The sequence below is a fragment of the Lemur catta genome, chromosome 9 (assembly GCF_020740605.2).
Source record: "Lemur catta isolate mLemCat1 chromosome 9, mLemCat1.pri, whole genome shotgun sequence".
Classification (NCBI taxonomy): Eukaryota; Metazoa; Chordata; class Mammalia; order Primates; family Lemuridae; genus Lemur; species Lemur catta.
Genome location: NC_059136.1, coordinates 65813073 through 65835113, shown reverse-complemented (window position 1 = coordinate 65835113; position 22041 = coordinate 65813073). Strand labels below are relative to the sequence as shown.

The 22041-nt window shown below is 41.5% G+C and overlaps 1 protein-coding gene across 1 annotated transcript in view; it reads left to right on the top strand.

Annotated features, from left to right (window-relative positions):
* Positions 1–10680: 10680 nt before the first annotated feature.
* The window catches only part of NECAB1 (N-terminal EF-hand calcium binding protein 1), a 144322-nt gene continuing 132961 nt past the window's right edge, over positions 10681–22041 (top strand). The window contains exons 1-2 of the mRNA XM_045561815.1: positions 10681–10887; positions 18027–18051. Of these exons, the coding sequence (XP_045417771.1) occupies positions 10789–10887; positions 18027–18051 (124 nt within the window). The 5' untranslated portion in view covers positions 10681–10788. The remainder of the gene's footprint in view (positions 10888–18026; positions 18052–22041) is intronic.

The window sequence follows — 22041 nt, the reverse complement described above, 5'->3', positions numbered from 1 at the left end:
ATTTGAGTTCCTTGTATTAATAGATTCTGAATATTAGCTCTTTATTAGGAATATAGTTTGTGAGTATTTTCTCCTATCCTGTAGGTTATCTACTCTGTTGATTATTTCCTTTCCTGTCTAGAAGCTTTTTACTTTAAGTTCCATTTATTTATTTTTGTTGTTGCTGTATTTGCCTTTGGGGTCTTAGTCATAAATTCTTTGCCTAGGCCCATGTCTAGAAGAGTTTTTTCTATATTTTCTTCTAGAATATTTATGGTTTCATGACTTAAATTTAAGTCTTTTATCCATCTTGAATTAATTGTTGTATATGCTAAGAGATAGGGGTCCTGTTTCATTCTTCTGCATGTGGCTATCCAGTTTTTCCAGCATCATTTATTGAATGGGGCCTTCTTTCCCCAGTATATGTTATTGTCTGCTATGTCTAAGATTAGTTGGTTGTAGGTAGATGGTTTTATTTCTGTATTCTCTATTGTGTTCCATTGGTCTATGTCTTTACTTTTATACCAGTACCATGCTCTTTTGGTTACCATAGCCTTGTAGCATAATTTGAAGTTAGGTAATATGATGCCTCCAGATTTCTTTTTTCCTTAAGATTGCTTTGGCTAGACAGGCTCTTTTTTGGTTCCAAATGAAGTTTAGGATTATTTTTTCTAGATCTGTGAAATATGACATTGGTGTTTTGATGGGCATTGCATTGAATTTGTAAATCACTTTGGGCAGTATGGACATTATAATGATGTTGATTCTGCCAATCCATGAGCAAGGGATGTATTTCCAATTGTTTGTGTCATCTGTGACTTCTTTCATCAGTGTTTTGTAGTTCTCCTTGTAGAGATCTTTCACATCCTTAGTTAAGTATATTCCTAGGTATTTTATTTTCTTTGTAGGTATTGTAAATGATGATGAATCCTTGATTTGACTCTTAGCTTGACTGTTAGTAGTATATAGAAATGCTACTGATTTATGTGCATGGATTTTGTAACCTGAGAGTTTGTTGAATTTATTTATTAATTCTAGGAATCTTTTGTTGTAGTCTTTTGGGTTTTTTAGATACAAGATCATATTATCAGCAAACAGGAATAATTCAACCTCCTCTTTCCTGATTTGGATACCTTTTTCTTCTTTCTCTTGCCTACTGCTCTGGCTAGGACTTCTAGTAGTATGTTGAATAGAAGTGGTGACAGTGGGCACTCTTCTCTTGTTCCAGTTCTTAGGGGAAATGGTTTCAACTTTTTCCCTTTCAGTATGATATTCACTGTGTGTTTGCCATACATGGCTTTTATAATTTTGAGGTATGTTACTTCTACACCTAGTTTGGTGAGGGTTTTTATCATGAAAGGGTACTGATTTTATTGAGTGCTTTTCTGCATCCATTGAGATGATTATATGGTCTTTGTTTTGTTTCAGTTTATGTGGTGAATCTCCTTTATTGATTTGCATACATTAAACCATCCTTGCATCCCTGGGATGAAACACACTTGGTCATGGTGGATTATCTTTTTGACGTGCTGTTGAATTTGTTTGGTAGTATTTTGTTGAGGATATTTGCATCTATGTTCTTAAGGGATATTGGTCTGCAGTTGTCTTTTTTTTTTTTTTGGTTGTTGTGTCCTTTCCTGACTTTGGTATCAAGGTGATACTGGTTTTATAGAATGAGTTACAGAGGATTTCCTCCTTCTTGATGTTATGGGATAATTTCTGTAAGATAGGCACCAGTTCTTCTTGATAGGTCTAGTAGAATTTGCCTGTGAATCCATCTGGTCTGGGGTTTCTTAGGGGGGAGGAGGGGAGATTTTTTATTACTACTTCAACCTCACTGCTTAGTATTGGTTTATTCATGATTTATATTTCTTCCTGATTCAGGGTTTGGAGGTTGTGTGTTTCCAGGAATTTATCCATTTCATGTATGTTTTCTGGTTTGTGTGTGTAGAGGTTTTCATAGTATTCACAGATAATATTTTATATTTTTGTGGTATCAGTTCTAATGTCTCCTTTTTTATTTCTGATTGAGCTTCTTTGGGTTCTTTCTCTTCCATTTCTGGTTAATCTGGCTAGTGATCTATTGATTTTGTTTATCTTTTCAAAGAACCAACTTTTTGTTTCATTGATCCTTTGTATTGTTTTTTATTTCCATTTTGTTTATTTCTGCTCTGAACTTTGTTATTTCTTTTCTTCTGCTGGCTTTAGGTTTGGTTTGCTCTCTTTTTGTAATTCCTTGAGATGTGACATTAGGTTGTTAATTTGTGATCTTTCTGTCTTCGTGATGTAGGTATTAAAGACTATGATTTTCCCCTTAGGAGTGCTTTTGCTGTATCCTATAAATTTTGATAGCTTTGTCCCCTTTTTATTTCAGTTTGAGGAATCTTTTGATTTTCATCTTAATTTCATCATTGACCCAATGATTGTTCAGCAGTAGGTTTTTTAATTTCCATGACTTTTTGTATGGAATTGAGTATTTCTCTTGGAACTGATTTTTAGTTTCATTTCACTGTGATCTGAGAAGATACAAGGTATGACTTCAGTTTTTTAAAATTTTCTGAGACGTGTTTTGTGGCCTAATATATGATCAATCTTGAAGAATGTCCCATGTGCTGATGAGAAAATGTATATTCAGTAGTTTTTGGAAAGAATGTTCTATAAATGGCTGTTAGATCCATTTGTTCTAGTGTTCCATTTAATTCCAGTGTTTATTGATTTTCTGCTTAATTACCTATCTATCTCTGTCAGTGGGGTGTTGAAGTCCCCAGAAATTACTATGCTACTGTTTATTTCTTTGCTTAAGTATAGCAGAGTTTGGTTTATGAATCTGGGAGCTCCTGTGTTAGGTGCATATGTATTTAGTATTTTTATATCTTCTTGTTGAATTACTACCTTTACTATTATATAATGACCATCTTTGTATCTTTGTCTTTTTTTTTTAACCAATATTTGATTTAAAGTCTATTTTATCTGGAAACCAATGGCTACATCTGCTTGCTTTTGGTTTCCACTTGCATGGAATATTTTTTTCCATCCCTTTACCTTGCATCTGTGTGAGTTCTTGGAAGTTAGATGTGTTTCTTGGAGATGGCATATACTTGGAGTGTATTTTTTAATCAAGTCAGCCAGCCTATGTCTTTTAAGTGGGGCAGTAAGACTGTTCACATTCAGTATTAGTACTGATATGTGGGATACTGTTCTGTTCATAATGTTGGATGATACCCTGTTGGGTTTTTTTTTTCCATCTTGTGCTATTATTATATGAGAGCTATGAGCTTTAACTTTTGGGTGTTTTTACACTGGTGGGTCTATGTCGTGTTGTTCCATACAATGTAGTTCTGAATATTTCCTGTAGGGTAGGTCTAGTAGTGTCAAATTCCCTTAGTATTTGCCTGTCTAAAAAAGTCTTTATTTCTCCATCATTTATGAAACTTAGTTTTGCAGGATACAAAATTCTTGTTTAACAGTTGTTCTATTTAAGAAAGATAAAAACGAGGCCCCAATCCCCTGTGGCTTGTAAGGTTTCCACTGAGAAGTCTGCTTTTAGCCTAATGGGTTTTTCTTTGTAGATTAGTTGCTACTTGCACCGTGATGCTTGTTGAATTTTCTCCTTCATTGTGACTTGGGCCAAGCTTATGACTATGTGTCTTGGTGATGTCCTATTTGCTGTGAATCTTCCCAGTGTTCAATGACTATCTTGTATCTGGATATCTAAATCTCTGGTCATACCAGAAAAGTTTTCCTTAACAATTCCCTTGAATAAGTTTTCCATGCTTTTTGCTTTTTCTTCTTCTCCCTCAGGGGTACCTATAATTCATATATTGGTGTGCTTCGTGAGTCCCATATTTCTCTGAGTGATTATTCATTCTTCTTCATTCCTTTTTCTGCATCTTTGACTAACTGGGTTAGTTCAAAAGCCTTGTATTCAAGCTCTGAGATTCCTTCTTCTGCATGGTCTAGTCTGTGGCTGAGGCTTTCTGCTGTATTTTGAAATTCACTATATAACTCTTTCATTTCTTTAATTTCTGTCATATCTTTTTATGTTGTCTAGCCCTTTAGTGACTTTTTCATTGATGTCCTGAAACATTTTTTTTTTTTGGCTTCTTTGTGATGGTTTTCAAATTTCTCTTCAGTCTCATTCATCTTAATTGCCACCCGTATTTTAAATTCCATTTCTGACAATTCAACAATTTTGTTCTGGTTGGGATCTATTGCTGTAGATCCATTGTGATCCCTTGGGGGTGTTGAACTAGCTTGCTTTTTCACGTTGCCAGAGTTCTTTTCCTGGTTTCTTCTCATCTGAAACCTCTTCTCTCAGCTCAGGACGGATAGGTTTGTGGGACCCCTGTTTTCCTTTGCTGGGAATTCTCCTACTTAGTGAGAAGGAGAGGTCCCTAGATAGTGATTTTGTGACTTACTCTGGAAGATTGATCCAGGATTGGGAGGGGCATATGCACCGAGATCCTATAATGCAGCTGATCTGTGTTGTCCTGTTCCCCTGTGATTGTCATAGTCCAAGCCTGCACTGAATGATCTTCTTGTGGAGTGCTGGGTTGTTCCCCAGGCTGCTGTTGGAAGCTCAGGTTGGGAAGGCTCTCTCCATGGAGGCTGGTGTTGTAGGAGATTGCTCTGCCCAGGTCTCCCTGCAGCAGTGACAGTGGCAACTGGGCAAGGCTATCTAGGCAGTGGTTGTGGGCATCAGGGCTGCCAGCATTTGCTACAACTGGATCTAGCTCCTGGTGGCTCAAGGTTAGTGGGTCACTGACAGAGCATTGGACAGTGGGGGCATGTCCTGACAGACACCCAGTGGGAGCTGCGGGGATGGGGACATGGGGCCCATCAGTGGCACTGGAGCCTTGAGGGTGTGGTCGCAGGGCCCCATGGCAGTCGGGGAGCCTCAGAAGTGGAGCCATGGGGCTGGTCATGGCACTGGAGGCTTGAGGGTGCACTTATGGAGCCTGATGGCAGCAGAGGGGCCTCAAGACTGGGGCTGCAGAGCCCATTGTGGGTGCTGGAGCCTCATGGATGGAGCTACAGGGCCTGATGGCAGCAGGAGACCCTGGGAGCTGGGGCTATGGGCTTGGCGGCAGCACTGGAGCCTCGAAGGCAGAGCCACAGGGCCTGGTGATAGTGCTGCAGCCTCACATGTGGGGCTGGGCAATTGCACATGAACCACAGGCCTGAGCTGCAAGGCCGGGTAGCAGCTTGGGGATGGCAGGGGCAAGGCTGTGGGGCTCAGCCACTGGGCTGTAGGGCTTCTCTGCCTGCCCAGATCCCACAGAGGCAGTCACCACAGGGCTCCTCAGGTGGCATCTGAGGTGCCTGATATGTTCAGATCCCTTTTGCGGGGAGGGGTGCTCAACTCCCCATCACAGGGCATACGAGAGCATCTGCTCTCCCTGCTTCCTCCTTGGCTGCATGAGGCAATGCAGAGGCAGCTGCAGCAAAGCCAAGACCTGTGTAGACCTGGTGCTCTGGACCCGAGAGCTTAGCATGGCATCAATTGCAGTGACCCAGGAATGGGATCCCCCAGATCCCTGCTACACCTGCTCTCTGGTGCAGTGTCACTGTACAGACACCAAGCAGCTCCCTGATCAGTCCAGAGGTCTGTGGTAGTGGAGCCCCCTCACAGCTCCAGGGGCAGTGCCCCCAGGGGCAGAGTGGTGCCCCAGGATTATCTCCTCCCATCCTTCCCCACATGTGGATGCCTCCCCCAAGTACATTCTGATCTTGCTCAGTGGATTGCTCCATCACCTTCTCCTTCACTCTGAATGTCCCCCATCACTTCTCCAATGCTCTTTTCAAGAAGGCATCCAGCTGCAACGTTGGATCCTCTTCTAGAGAATGACCTGTGTGGGCTGCTTCTAGTCTGCCATCTTGCCTCAGCTTTTTTCCTCAACTTTGTTTTATTGGATGAGGAATTTTGCCCATGAGAAAGATTAAGGGAATACTAACAATTAATTAATAACAAATAGGGTCCAAGGAGGATACCGGGTGTTTAGAGTTTTTTTGTTTTTGTTTTTGTTTTTTTCTGTTTCAAGACGGAAGTGCTCTAAGTTGAGTAAACTCCAGTAGATAGGAGTTTTATTTTATTCACATAGTGGCATACCAGAAAAATTTTATTCTCAGGGTAAAGGCTCATAGGAAAATAGCCATTATTAACTAATAACTCTGGTCCACAGCACTTACCACCCCCAAGTCCTAATTTTGCCATCTGCAGTTACATAAATGGCCATGTAGAACAGGCACTAATGGGGAGAAGCAGCCTCTTCCTCTATTCCCCCTCAGCCCTCACTGCAAACCTCTGATGTTACTCATGTCTCACTGCATTAAAATTATCTATTAAAATAGAGTCTCCTTAAGTAGTGTGTGCTCTGCAAAAGCAAGGACCAGTCTTTTTCATCGTTTCTCCAGCTATGCCTGGAATGAAGCAGGCATTCAACAAATGTCTGAAGAGAATTAAATTTTTTAACCAGTTTTTTTCCAGTGACTTCACAAATAGCCCTCTTTAAAAAGAGACATTCAGACTGAATATATTAGTCAAAGATCAAACATCAAAAACTAACCCTAAGGTAAAACAGAAAAGAAAAGATATCACGTCTCTTGAGAATTCAGTGCAAAGGCTGGAGATCAAGCTTGGAACACAGGGCTGCTGAAATCACAAAGTGCCTTGATCAAATTGTTTAAGTCACCTTCAGGGCTCTGCTGCATTGTGCCCACTGCCATTAATAAATTTCCTTTCATGTCCGTTGATCTAGATTTAAGGCCCAAGTGAAATGTCATATTGGCTGAGCCTAGATCTCTGTCTGTGCTCTAGCCACCAGCGGAGAGGGAGGGGCAGAGGGACCGTCTTCCTTCCCTGAAGAAGAGGTGGGTCCTGCTTCCAATCAGGATCCTCACCATGGGGACAGGCACCTAGAGAGGAAGAGGGTTTGGATCCTAGGCTGCCAAAGCAACAGAAATGTCCACTAACTTGACAGAAAGGATTCTGAGTCATTGCTCAGAAGGATAACCTTCCCTAGAATTCAGAATATAAATAAGATAGATTCCTGGCTGTCTGAAATGGTTTAGATAATAGTTCTTCCATGAGGCAGAGATAGATTGAAATACAATACATTCCCACACAGCTATCATCTTCCGAAATGCTAGAAATACCTTCCTGTCAAAGTCTTATCATAGGAAGCCTGAGAGCTGGAATCTAGAATTACATATCTTTTTTTTCCCCCAGGTCCTTGCTACAAAGTTGGTAGGAAGATGCATTTCCTCCCTTAAGTCTGCTGTCTCCCGTTTACAACTGATACTATGCGCAGCAGTGCAGCATCTGTGTTTCAGTAAAATGATGTGTGAAAACAGTTTTCAAAAATGCATGCTGTCTGGATAAAAAGAAAACTAAAAATATGTTTGGTCACCACTTCGTAGAGCCTATTGAATCTGGCTGTGAATGGGAATCTAATTGCCATATATTTCCAGTGGCACCTTCCATGAGCATTACATTTCCATTAAAAAGAGAAGTCAGCTGTAGCACCCTGGTGTTCATGCAGGAATCATAAAAATAAATAATGACCAGTTGGTTGTTTAAAAATTTATATTTCTTTTTGATAGACCAAATAAGCAAAGACACAGGTACAGAAAGTATCATTCCTTGTCAGCAAAGGGAAAAGGAATGTTTTTACTGAAGTGTTATAAACAGCTTCCTGGTTTTGAATGCTGACTACTGATTATTCTCCTGTTCTTCATTTATAAGCGGAGAAAGTCTTCTTCATCACCTGTTCTTGTTACCATGGGACTGGCATAAAAATATTACCATTTGCAGGGCTGAATTTGAGGGCTGAAGGACCAGACTTAAACTGCACTTGTTGCAGAAAAAATCCATTCAATCCTCCAACAGCAGGAACAAATAATCTGTTATTTTGGTAAACGTGGTAACTTGATGTTCATGACCAGTTCCCCTCCTCTTTCTTGTTTCTCTTCTTCAGTGATTTCAACGACCATTACCCACTAGATGGCTTGGCCAGTCTGTTTTTTAATGATTTTGTATTTCTTTTGATGAACAGTTGGTAAAGGGAAGAGTCTATTCTAGCGGTTCAGCAAAGGAAATTTGCAATGAATAAGGTAAAAGCACACAAAGATGCCAGCTGAATATTTCTAAAGCACAGCTCCAATTAATATCTCCCTTGATTAATGTCTCTGATTTTCTATGTAATTAAGTCCAGAGTTCTATCCCTAATCTTTACGGGTCTTCATCCTGTAGCCTCTGCATATCTTCTGATATTCTTTTTTGCTGTACTGTATGTATAGCATAGTCACGTTTGATGGTTCTTAATCCTGGGTACACACTAGAATCACCTGGAAAGCTTTTTAAATATAATGTTTATGCCCTGAGACCACCACATGCTATTAATAATTGAATATGAATCTGAGGATGAAGCACAGCCATCAGTTTGGGGGGCTTTTTGGGGGTGGGGGGAAGTAGCTCCTTATTTTGGTTATCTATTATTATAAATCCAACCAGCCCAAGATTTATTTGTGTAAAACAGTATACATTTTATTATATTCCCAAATTCTGTGGGCCAAAAATTCTGACAGGCACAGCACTAATAGTGTGTCTCTGCTCTATCACATCTGTGGTCTTGGCTGGGACAATTAAAATGGCTGGAGATGTCTTCAAAGAGCTGGGGGCTGGAGTTATCTGGAAGCTTCTTTAATGACATTTCTGCTGCTTACATTGGTGTAATGCAGAGATCCTGCTCAGCTAGAGCTGTAAGCTAAGTATCTACACATGCCCCTCCAGATAGCTTGAGCTTTCACAAAGCACAGCGGCTCCAGGTAGTCAAGCTTCCTATGTGGAAGCTCAGGACTCCAGGAGCAAATATTCCACCGGAAAAGGTGGAATTGCAAGGCCTTTTATGCACCAAGCCAGAGACGGCACATTGCGTTACTTCTGCCTCATTTTCCTCATTGAAGCAGTCACAATCTTTCAGATTCATGGGGAGGGCAACCAGTTTTCCATAGGAAGAGACCACATTTTAAAGTTGCTACATAGCTCAGGTGATTCCAACGTACAGCCAGAGTTAAGCACAGCTGGATTCAGTTTTTTTGCAAAGTACTGATCTATAGAACACGGCTGGGACTTGGGTGAGGTGAAGGAGACACATACGGTGCAAAATTTAGGAAGCCAGTCACTCTCAGGATCATGCAAGTCCAGGGCAGCATGAGAGGGAGTAAACCTCCTTACATTTTGTACCCAATGTGCCTCACTTGCCTCACCCTAGCCTTGGCCCTGTCGCAGAGCAACTGTGTATGAATCAGTGAGGCGAGGGGCTAGGTAAGATTCTTGGGCTTGCTAGTACTTTGATACTGGAATTCAGTATGCCCAGGGTAGGGGCTGGGATTCTGTGTGTTTCCAGGAATCCCCATTGGACTACTGCCAGCTTCTGTGTGCTTTCCTGGTACCGTGCCTTTGCTCCTGTTTTCCCTCTGCCTAGAATGTCTTCTCCTTCTATCAACTATGAAGTGTCTACTTGTTTTTAAGATCCATTTCAAATACCACCTTTTAAATCAAGCTTTTCTTGGTCCTCACAGCCAGGTTAGAAAATATCCCTCTTAAGAAACCAATAGCACCTTCTACATGCCTTAAGGCACTCACATCTCATCCCATAGTGTGGTTCTTTGGGGACCCATCTTACAGGAAGAACATGTTTTCTTGGGAGGCCAGAAAGTGGAGATCTGGATCCTCTCTGTCAGTTCTCGCAGGCAGAGTCTTGTTTGGACAGGGTGCTCCTTTCTTCCTCTCATTTTTCTTCCAGATAGCCCAACTGTGCAATCCACACAGCAACTGGGACGCGTCTTACAGCATTTTAGATGACGAAAGGTGTGGTCAACTTAGTATTTTTGCAGCCCTCACACAGAAGCCCTCAAATATTGAATAATTACCCTAGTTTAAATTACCTATGTAGTGACTGCGTTTTTATTGTGACTTTGGAAAACTTCTTGCTTGAGCATTACCTGACAGTTTTTTCCCAATAGTGAACTTTTTTGATGTGTAATTTAGAGTTCATAGCACTATCTTCGTCAATAGCACATGTAAGCCTCAGAACACTTCTAGGTGAGTGTTGTGACCATTTTACTGATGAGGAAAACTGAGGCTTAAATATTTCATAACTTGCTAGATGGCAAGATAACAAAGCAACTAAGGCAGGTTTGGAACTCAGGTCTGGCAGATCCCAAAATGGAATGGTTTAATCCCAACTGAAACCAGTCGCTGCTTCCTTGGTGGTATCCCACGAACCCACCCGCCTTTGGGGACAGGGAGGCAGACAGGTTCGCTTGGACCAAAAGCAAAGTAGGCAAACGCTCTTGAAATCCCTCTGGACTCGGGGTTTACACCGCGGGGTGAGCCTAGACTGGGGGCATCCTTCGCGCTTTGGCTGCTCAGGACAGAAGCCATCCGTCCCCCTCCCTGCTCGTGGGGCAGCCGTGGGGTGGGCAGGGGCCCCGGGCCGTCTCGGGCGGTGGCCAATGGCGGTGCCCGGGGGCAGAGCCCGCTCCCCCGCGAGGGGCGCCGCGTTGCTAAGTGCGGGGATGCGCCCGAGCCGGGCGCCGTCAGCCGCGGGGAGGCGGAGGCGAGAGTCGGAGCGAGTGGGGGCGCGGAGGCCGGAGAGGGAGGGGAGGCGCGAGGGAGCCGCCGACACGCTCGGATCGCGAGCCCGGAGCGGCGGCGCCGAGCGACAGGCAGCAGCCGCGGCCGCGCCCTTGCCCGAGCCGGTGCGCCCAGCCCCGCTCCGCCCGCGCCCGCCGGGGCTGCCGAGGATGGAGGATTCCCCGGAGACGTCGCCGTCCTCCAACAACTCCTCGGAGGAGCTCAGCTCTGCCCTGCAGCTGTCCAAGGGCATGTCGATCTTCCTCGACGTGAGTACGGCTGGCGGAGCAGGCTGGGGCTTCCCCGGCATCTTTCTCCTTCCCCGGGAGGGCGGGAGGGGTTTGGCTCAGGCGCTGACCAGCCAGCCTTTGGCCCCGGGAGCACGGGTGACAACTACCTCCTTCCTCTCCAGAAAACCACTGAGGCACCACCGAGGCAAATGCAAGAGGAACGACTGCCACTTAACTTGTAAAAAGGGCCGTCCCAGACCTGCAGCTTGGGGCTTAGCAAGCCTTAATGAAATTCCAAAAGTTAGATTTCCCGATAGCCTGGGTTTGATACGGACAGGATTGCAAATACGACAGTATCCATTTGGGGGAACAGGGCCTTTGAATGAGGTGTGGGGTGGGGTAGATTGTCCCAAACCATCTCTAATGGGCCCTATTTGCAGGCAGCCAAGGGAAGCAGTGGAGACTGCGATGCCCACTAGCCTCCCCCAGCCCCCGGGAAAACAATTACATTGAACACATTTGTTTTTCCTTTTACTGCGGTGGCTAAGATCTCTTTCATGAGAATTCTTTTTTCATTGCCACCTCCTAGTTTTCCTTTTTTTCTTCCCTGTTACTCTTCTTCCCTGCACCTCTGCAAGTTGTAATTACTATTATTATCTTCATGAATTCTAGCTTTTTGACTGTGTTTCCTTTGGTCCTATCCCTCGTTTTGGTATTGACTTCCTTTCTCCATTTCATCTTTCTTTTCCTTCTGTGCTATTTTTCTGCCCTCATGCTGTGGTTTCTATCTTTAAAGCAGTTTTATTTCTTATTTATTTCTCAGTTTTGCTTTCCTTCCTCTTCCTGCTGTCTCTGTTCTCTGTCATTTTCACCCTGTTGCCCAGCTCTTTTCTCTGCCTTTGGGTTTCGTGTTTTTCCTCTCTCTCAGTTGCCTGCTGTTGTCACATTCATGCTGTCCCCCAAGAGGTCGTGTCTGGCTCAGTGGGGACAATTCTGGCTGCTTCTTAGGCATTTTAGAAAATGGCAGAGGGCGCTGAGGAGTGCTGTGGGGTCTGTCCTCTACCCTTCTCTGAGTTACAATTTCTTATTAAAACCAAAGTGAGTGGGAGGTGGGCCAGAGGCCAGCTACATTTGTTTGTGGATAAATGAAAATATGAGAAAATCAAATGATTAGTATCATAATGGTGAGGTAGAAATGAAGATAATGGGGGAGGGCAAGGAACCCTTCTAAGTTTATTTTTAATGGATTAGCTGGACTTCTTGTGATTGGGAGAGAATTTCTATCAATAATTACAACTGGCCTAAGGCAAACAATAGAGATAAGGTTCAACTGTATGTCAGGGCAGCTGTCTGTCCTCATTTCCATGTGGTTCCAATTGGGGATCCAGGCATTCTGGGCTCACCGTCTCCTTGCCACCAAAACCCAAACATCTGATCCCCGTTCAGCTACCCAGTGATTGTTAAGTACCTTGTTCTTCCTGAGCATTTATCTCTGCTGGGATTGGGTCAATCAGGTGATGCTACTGGTGCTAATGGTTTAACTAGATGATACAATTCCTTTCAAGTCCTTCTGTTCAGGGCTGTGAAGCCCTCAAGGAACTGAGCTGGGAGGAGAGAGAGGTACCACATACACCTGAGAAGGAAATTCTCAGGGGCAGGAGACAGGGTCCCTGAAAATCATGTCAGTTACCAGGCTAGGGACTAAGCTGCCATGAAATTGATTCAAAGAGGGCAAATGGAGCCTCCATTCACTCTGTCCCCCAACACATCAAGCAAGTGTTTCCCTGTGCTTGTTTCTAAGCAGTTAACAAATCCTGGTGATAGTGTGGAGATGAATGGATTAACACTACATAATGGTAAGTCATCCTTCCCGACACACCAACCTTGGCTCAAGTGTTCAACTGCAATTATTTTTAAATCAGGAAATTAAAATTTCTTATTATATGGGAAAGATTGTTCCCGAGTCTGTAAATAGCATCAGGTCCCTGCCCCGAAGGAACTTGTAGCCTATAAATTGGACACTCTTGCCTTTTTATGTCTATATCTAGAATTTAAAAATATAAAACTGATTCCACGTGAGAGGTGTTGACATGCTTGTCAGTAAAATGCTAGAGTCTACAAAAAAAAAAAAAAAAAAAAACCAAACTGCCATTGGATTTGTCTCAAATAGAAAAGATTTTGTTTACACTTTTCTTTGAGTTATTTTGTGAAAAATCTAACACTCTGGTGAAATATGTGACATGAAAAAGGATTTGTTACTTAGGGATTTTTTGAATTATTCATTTCTTCATCATAATGCTTTTAGTAAAATAAACTGTGAAATATAAATGCATTATTTTATTTGATTAGATTTAATATATTCTAGTATCCCTGATAAAAAGGATTGCTATTCAAATTCCCTTCATATTATAATAAATAGGTGGTAGATATTACCTATTCCAAACTGGAACAGAAATAAAGGCAATTGGAGGCTTCTGCATTACACAGACTAATTTCCAAATTTGAGGACAATTTTGATTTCCAGTGTTTTATATTCCAATGTCACTGGCATAATCAATCCTTTAAGAATTGTTTAAACAGCTTTTGAAAATACTGTTAATGACGTGATAGACATGCCCAGCTGGTTAGAAACTAGAGATAAATGTTTAACAAGAAAAGCAGAGAAAGATTTACCACAACTGTTGGCTTTTGCTTCATTATCTTTGTCTCCAAATCAACAATAATCATGAGTGTGATACTTCCCAGGGTTGCTCTGATTATGAAATAAGAGGTCACAGGCTAGAAAACTGCATTTGCACAGGGTACACCTGCCAGCCACGAAAGAGGGGCTGAACTGGGTCCAGTGTGCAGCAACACAGAGGACCAGAAGGATGACACTCACCTTTCCTTGTACGCCAGTATACTACTGTTTCCCAGTTTTCTGCATTCCAGATAACAGAGAATGAACTCTAATTTAGAACACTAGTCCATGTGGCATGTGTACCCTGTTTTGAGTCATTACATTGAATCAACTCTCTTACCTTGTGCAAAAGGAAACAAACCTTCAACACATCCCCTGAAGCAAGAAAAATCCCAAATGAAATTGGTTGCAACTCCACTCGCTGATGCTACTTTTCTCTCCCAATAGTTTTCTTTTGATTTTTAACTGGAAGGAAAGTGACCCTTCCCCACGCCACTGCTGAAATGGGAGTGAGGCTGGAAGGTTGCAAAGGAGAGATGATTTTACTGTTTGTTTTCCCTCCCTTCCCCTATCTAAGCATGCACACTCACGTATGCCCTGAACGCAAGGCACCGTGCCTCTTGGTGAAAACAAGGAATAATTTCTCCTCGTGAGGATTCCTAATTCCAAAGCCCTGTATGTGCTCATTTGTACAAGAGGCGAGATGGACAAAGGACTGTCAAAGCAGAAAGAGTTTTGCAGATACAATGGTTCTGTGACTGAACTGTTAGAGGTACACACCTCCTATCTCATCTGGTCACATATACACACGTATGCAGTTGCTTATCTGAGTGGGGTTGTCCAGTTGGAAGGATGGCAGTTAACCCCATCATTGTCTGCCCTCATGGCCAAAGCAAATGTCACTCATTACAGGAACCAGCAGAAATTAGAAAAACTTAGTTTTACTGTTATCTTACATTAAGAATTGTTTCCTCACACAGGGATGGGTGCTAATTACCTTCTCTCCATCCATCTTTTAGTGCCCACGTCCCTACATCCTGTCTCAGGGCAACAAGTAAAACTACCTGCTGGGTGTCCGGGCCCACACGCCATGACTCACCTGCTGAGTCTTCCCTTCTGGATGGCCCACCATGTTCTGGATGAGTCCTGACTCGATGCCCTATGTCCCAGTTTCTCAGGAGTCCACCAAGTGACTGACTAGCTCCTCTCATTATGAAACTTTAACCTGCTCTATGGTAGGGGGCACTTAGAAATAGTAGTTAAGTAAATGGTGATTACATTGCTGTACTATGCTTCCAAGATAACATTTACAGTTTAACACCTGCCTTTCATAAAGTGAGGAATGAAGAATTTCAGTCAAGACCATCAAAGAATATCTTTCAGGGTAAAGGAATATATTTGATAATCCTTAAATTGTAGCAAAACCACAGTGTTACCTGTATTTAAACTTGAAGCCTGACCATAATTATTAAATTTATTTACTACCCATCTAGTGATAGCAGCCATAAGATTAGCTGCCCCAGATGACTGTGGTAACATAACATAATGAACTTGATTCTCATCCAAAGTATGTTTTTTATTAGTCTGAAAGCTCAGAGGCAGAATTTGTAGCAGAGATGGTTCTGTTCATATTTAATTACAAAGAACTGTCTTAATAACAAAGTCTATTGTCTTAATTTCATCTCTAAGCTGAATGATAGTTAAGATTGTTCTGTATGAAACAACAAAAGTCCTGGGTCTAACTCTGTGGTGTGTGGTTATTCCTATTCTAGTCACTTCCAACTTGTGAGGACACAATAGAATCTTATTCTTAGAATCTTAGAGTATGTCAAACGTAAGAAATAGGATGTGTTTCGTGTCTCCCTGGCTCTTGGCTGTAGCTTCACGGTTTCATAGGAGAAGAAGCAGCTAGTTGTGATAGAAGGATCCCCAAAATACTCACTAGCAAGTACCTCTATGAAGTAAAAAGAATTTGGGTTTCATTCTGCTCTAAGCATAGCTCTTACTATTGAAAGCAATCCTCTTGTAATAATTAATTTAGTAAAAAGGAAGACCAACTTCATATGCACACAGGGCAGGGTAATACCTATCTGTTGCTGAAAAATTTTCATGGGTAAGATTTTTAGCAATATGAGTATCTTATGATAAAACACATTGTAGTAATGATTAGATTTATCTGTGCCTCATTTCTGTGAAGTCTAAAGAAGGAAATGAGGATAGTTTCTATAGTAGAAAGCAGTAAAACACACAACTTGGGAATAAAAACGACTGCTCATGTTTCAGGCTGGCCAGCAAGAAGTGACGAGCTAAATATAAGAATAGCTCTGGTTATTCAACTACAAGTTACTCAGAAAAAACTACAGATTACTCAAGGGCCCATTCTAAGTAATGGAAGTTTGTCTTTGCAATATGGTAGAACAATATTTTCTTTGGTATTTAACATAACAAATGTCAATAATAGTATATATTATACAGATTTTTTTTCTATCAGTATACAGTTAGGATTAATGTAATTGCAGCTAACAAGGAAAACCAAACTGTCTTAAGATTTAAAAAAATAATAATTTACTGGCTTCTGTAATGAAAAGCAGAGATCACCTTATTGGTATGGCTTGATCAGGGACTCAAAGAGTGTCATCAGGATCCAATTTCTTTAAGTCTCTGAACACTTCTGTCCTGGGTATTGGTTCTTCCCAGGTAATATATTGTATTAATTTCCTAGGGCTGCCGTAACAAAGTACCACAAACACGGTGGCTTAAACCACAGAATTTACTCTCTCATAGTTCTGGAGGTTAGGAGGGTGAGATCAAGGTGTTGGAAGGATGATCCTCCTCTGAAGGCTCCAGAGGGGAGCTATTTCAAGCCTCTTTTTTTTTCTTTTTCTTTTTTTTTTTTTTTTTTTTTTGAGACAGAGTCTGGCTCTGTCACCTGGGTTAGAGTGCTGTGGTGTCAGCCTAGCTCACAGCAACCTCAAACTCCTGGGCTCCAGCGATCTTCCTGCCTCAGCCTCCTGAGTAGCCGGGACTACAGGCACATACCACCACGCCCAGCTAATTTTTTCTATTTTTAGTAGAAACACGGTTCACTCTTGCTCAGGCTGGTCTCGAACTCCTGAGCTCAAGCAATCCTCCTGCCTTGGCCTCCCTGAGTGCTAGGATTACAAACGTGAGCCACCGCGCCTGGCCTTCAAGCCTCTTTCCTTGCTTCTGATGGTGGCTGTCAGTCCTTGGCATTCCTTGACTTTCAGCTGCACCACTCCAATACCTGCCCCTTTCATCATATGGCCTCAACCCTCCATCTCTGCATCTCTGAATTTGTTTCTCCTTATAATGTCACCAGTCATTGGATTTAGGCACCATCCCAATCCAGTATTCCTTCATCTTAATTTGATTATATGAGCAAAGACCTTATTTCCAAATAAGATCACATTTACAGGTACTGAGGGTTAGGATTTCAACATTTGTTTCTGGAGGACACAATTCAACTCATAACATATCCAATAACAAAATGGCTGACAGCAGTCTCTTGCCTATGTCTTCCCAGATTCAAACCCAGCAGAAAGGAAAGTGTCTCTCTCTTAACCACTCAAGCAAAGCCATGCCCTATCATTCACTGGCCCTAATGTGCCCATGCCTGAGTAGTCACCATAGCCAAAGGGGTGTGACGCCGTATTTGTCAGACTGAGTGCTCTGCCCAACTCTGGAGCACATGGGCCAAGAGAGGAGGAAAGCTAGAAAAAATATTGGCAATCATTACCAAAGAGTAATGGACACCAAATGGCCAAACATTTCCTATACACCAAAGACAGTTTAAAATAGGTCTAAGATAATATTATTAATGCATACAAGTAAGATATAGTAGAGACATGGGGGCTTCCATTGACTGAGGATTTATTTTTCTTTTTTGCTTTTGTTTATTCTCAGTTTTGTTTAGGTATGATTAACTTACATTAAAGTATACATATTTAAAATGTAAATTTGATGAGTTTTGACATATATGACACTCTTACCACAGAGAAGATAATAGCTATCTCTGTCACCTGTGAAAGTTTTCTCACTCTCTATTATAATCCACCTTTCCCTGCCCTGCCCAATCCAAAGCAACCCTTAATCTGCTTTCTGTCACTATAGGTTAGTTTGCATTTTTTAGAATTTTATGTAATTGGAACCACACAGTAGGTCTTTTGTATCTAGACTTTCTACTCAGTCTTGTTATTTTGAGATCTATACAGGATGTTGTAGGTGTCAATAGCTCATTCTTTTTTATCGCTCAGTAGTATTTCATTGTATGGGTGTATCACAGTTTGTTTACCCATTTACCTGTTGATGGACATTTGGGTTGTTTTCAGATTTTGGCTATCATAAAGAAAAATCTCAACTGGAAAACCTTTACTTAAAATTGGAATTTCTTTTATTTAATAATGGATGAATTATATGTGAGGGTAATGTTCACTATAATATTAAAAATAGTGATAAAATTTTTCTTTTTTCTTTCTAGATACTGAGGAGAGCAGACAAAAATGGTAAGATGAAAAATCTACAGTTTCTATTTATTAATCTCTTACATTTTAGATCACCTTATAAATAATAATAAAGGAGAAAGGGAGAGCCCTAGCAAATTGACATATAAAATGCCAGTTTCTCATACTGGTAATAGTTTTAAGCAAATTTTAGGCTCTAGATAGTCATGAGAAGTTGGCAGACGGATTTGCATTTGACAGGAAGATGGAATTTATGCCTTTAAAGTGGGGAGCTCTGTTGTACTTTGGCTCTGGCTTTTCCTTTTTATGCTTTAAAAAATAATTTTACAGCAATAACAGCTTCTATTCATTGAGTGTCTACTGTGTGCTAGGCATTGGGCCATGTGCTTTGAGTACATTATATCTTAGAATTATTAAGCTACAAAGCTGAGGCTTGATCCTGGGTCTGTTTGCCACCAAAGTCTAGGCTGTCCATGCTGAACTTTATCACAGCCTTGGAGTTGCTACTGCACTGTAAGATGGTTGCCTGGAAATCTGCACTGGCAGCCTGATCCCTACCACGTCGTTCCTGGCCGTTACTCTGCCATTGGAAGTGTGTTCACTGGGAATGATGATCTATAGAGACAGAGAAGTAGGAGATGGCAAATCAAAAGTACAAAATTGCTCTTTCAATTTAACAATACCTCCACAAAGGCCATTTATAAGTTGTCATAAGCAGTATTTTTTGATTCCTTTATTTCACTAGGACTTTTGTCCCATAGAAGACCAAACCAGACCTTATTAAGTTTATTCTTCAGCTATAGTATAAGTACTATGGCAGAGATATATTCTTGACAAGAATTTCTTGACAAATTCAGTATACAAAGGGTCCTTTGCCTTTCTTGAAATCCCATTTCTTATCTATGGGGAGAGATTACAATCAGAGTCCAGATCTGACAGTTTAAAGACATATGTTGTAGTCTGGTTTGCCCTTAAGCAGCCAGATTAAGAAAAGCTTGACTGACACTGAACACCTTGCCGAAAAGATACTAATCCACGGAGCAATGAAATAGTGTCCCAAGTCCCCAAAATATTTGATTGTGTCTCACCATAAAAATATTTTCTCAAATTGTGTTTTGGTGATTGATATATTATCAATTCAAAGGTGCTTTTTCCCCCACTTGAAGCATTTGATTACTTTCTAAGACAAAATAATAATGCCATCATCTTGTCTTCTCATGCTGTCCTTTGACCTTTTGTCAAATATCCAGCCCCAGCGATGGCCAGAGTACAACTGACTCACCCATCTGTCTCTGTGCCACCTGCCTTGTATTTCAGCAGCTGTCTCCAGCTCAGAAAAGCCTTTACTCCCTCTCCATCCACATTTCTGATTCTCTCAGGCTTCCCTACCCAAAGCTCTGATTAAGGGCCACCCTTACCTTGGTATCTGTCATTCTTCTTTTCATCAAGATTGTCATAAGCCACAGTCATAATAAAAAGCACCGGACAAACCAATTCACGTGACTTAATGGCTTATGATAACCGCATATGTCATGCTACACAGAGTGGCCTCTTGTGCTGGCAGCCCCCTGTCCCAAATCTTCTCCCCCTCCCCCATGCAACACCTCTTCCCTCCTTGCTCCGTTTCCTAATGCCTGATCCTAACACGCTGTCAAAGCACCCACCCTTCTGCTCCTATCTCTCCCAGTCTTCCCTACGCATCCTCCTCTGCAGCCACTGAAGGACTCAATTCCCTGAGCATCCAGAGGTGTCTGCCACACCTCTGCGATGTTGCCTTGCTTTGACTTCTGCCTGCTATAACTTTCCACCCTTAGTCAGCTTGAGACCACTCACACTTTGCTTACATTCCTGCTCAAAAGCCACCTTACCTGGGAGGCCTTCCTCAGTTCCCTTGGCAGGGCCCCACCCTCACTCTCTGCTGTCAACACTTTGGCACACATTGATCATTGCCTTTAAGGTGGAGACTGCGGTTGTTTGCTGGAGATTGTATTTCTCTAAGCAAAACATGCCTCTCTAGGGCAAGGAACTTGTCTTATGAGTAGACACTATGCCCAGACAGTAATAGATGGCCAATAGATGTTTGTTGAATGAATTAAGAAGAAAATGTGGTAATATATATGTACACCAGTGGTCCCCAGACTTTTTGGCACTGGGTGCTGGTTTTATAGAAGACAATTTTTCCATGGACAGGGGCGGGGGGCACATGTGGAGTGGGGAAAGGCGATGCTTAGGCGATGATGCAGGTGATGGGGAGGGGAGTGGCTGTAAATACAGATGAAGCTTTGCTTGCTTGTCCACCGCTCACCTCGTGCTGTGCCCCCCACCCTTTCTAAGTTTCATGGAAGACAATTTTTCCTTGGATGAGGGGTAAGGGTTGCAGAGCTCTGCTGCCAGGTCCATAATAGGCTGGTACCGGTCCGCAGCCTGGGGGTGGGGCACCATGGAATATGCTATGGAATACTATTCACCCTTAAAAAAGGAAGAAATTCTGTCATTTGTGACAATATGGATGGAATTGGAGAATATTATGCTAAGTGAAAATAAGCCAAAGACAGAAAGACAAATAACACATGTTCTCACTTATATGTGGAATCTGAAACAATTGAACTCATAGAGGCAGAGAGTGCAATGGTAGTAACAGAGGCAGTGGGGTGAGGGCAATAGGGGGATGATAGTTAAAGAGTACAAAGCCTCAGTTAGAAGAAATGTTTGATTTTTTTTAGATCAGTTGCACAGCATGGTGGCTAATAATTGAGTTCTGTACATGTCAATATCACTAAGACAGTAAATTTCTAATGTGCTTATGAAATCTTAAATATTTGAAGTGATGGATATGCTGATTAGCTTAATTTAATCTTTTCCATAAAAATCATAACAACACTTTGCACCCCATAAGTGCGTACAACTATAATTTGTCAACATATGATGAAAATTAAAAAAAATAATTGAGGACGTTTTGCTCCATTATACCTTTTCTTTCTCCCTGTTCACTCTTTCCCCCTCCTTTCATCCTACTTTACTCTTCTCCCTTATTCTCAGGGTAACGTGAGAGGAGGCAGAGTCAGGTAGGTTTGGATTTAGATCACAGGTATGCCACGAGTAACCTCATAATGAGCACAGAAAATGACATGTATGTGTGTCATGGGCCTATGATAAACAATAAATGAGATACTATATATAAAGTCTCCAATGAAGTATCTGGCATGTAGTAAGAGCTTAATGCTGGTTCACTTTGCTGCTATTATTATGATTAATATCACTTTTGCTATTGAAAGCTTGAGCTGTTTATGTGCTGTGATGCCTTGGCTAACTGAGACTCTTGGTGATATTTCAGTTATGTGTATTGCACTGGAGTTTGTTAGAACAGAAAAACAAGGCTATTTACCATACATGCAGCATTGAAAAAGGAAAAGGATAGCGGACCATCTAATGTAAATGAGAAGGTACTAACATAAAAATAACTATCTTTCTGTACCATGTGTTCATCACATGCTGTATTTGCAAATAAACAGCTGCTACATGTATTTGAGCTCTTGGTAACAGACCTTTATGTGACAGAATCCCTTATGGACAGCATAATTGGGGACAGAATAATGCAAGGAATAAGAGGCAATAAGCAGGATAATAGTTATCCTGCCAGAGGACAGATTTAGCTTTTGGATTCTGACATACAAAAGAAGCTACTGGATAAATGGGAAAAATACATAATTAGTGATTAGCTATAATAATGGTGTCTTGAAAAGAATTTTTTTGGTTGGTGGTTGTTTTTAAATCATAGGCTAGGATCCTAGACATAAAGATAGACCTCAAAATAGGATTGCTTGGGAGAGACACTAGTGCTTTGATCCAGGGAACCCAGAATTAAACTTAGAAATGCAAACCTTCTGGGAAAGCTTACTTACATGCAGCTTGAATGAAAATGGAAGTGATAAATGGGTATCTGTAAAATTTGCAATAATTTTTTAAATTTAAATATTTTTTATTTTAAAATATTTTCTTGACAAATAAACATTGAATATATTTAAAGCATTC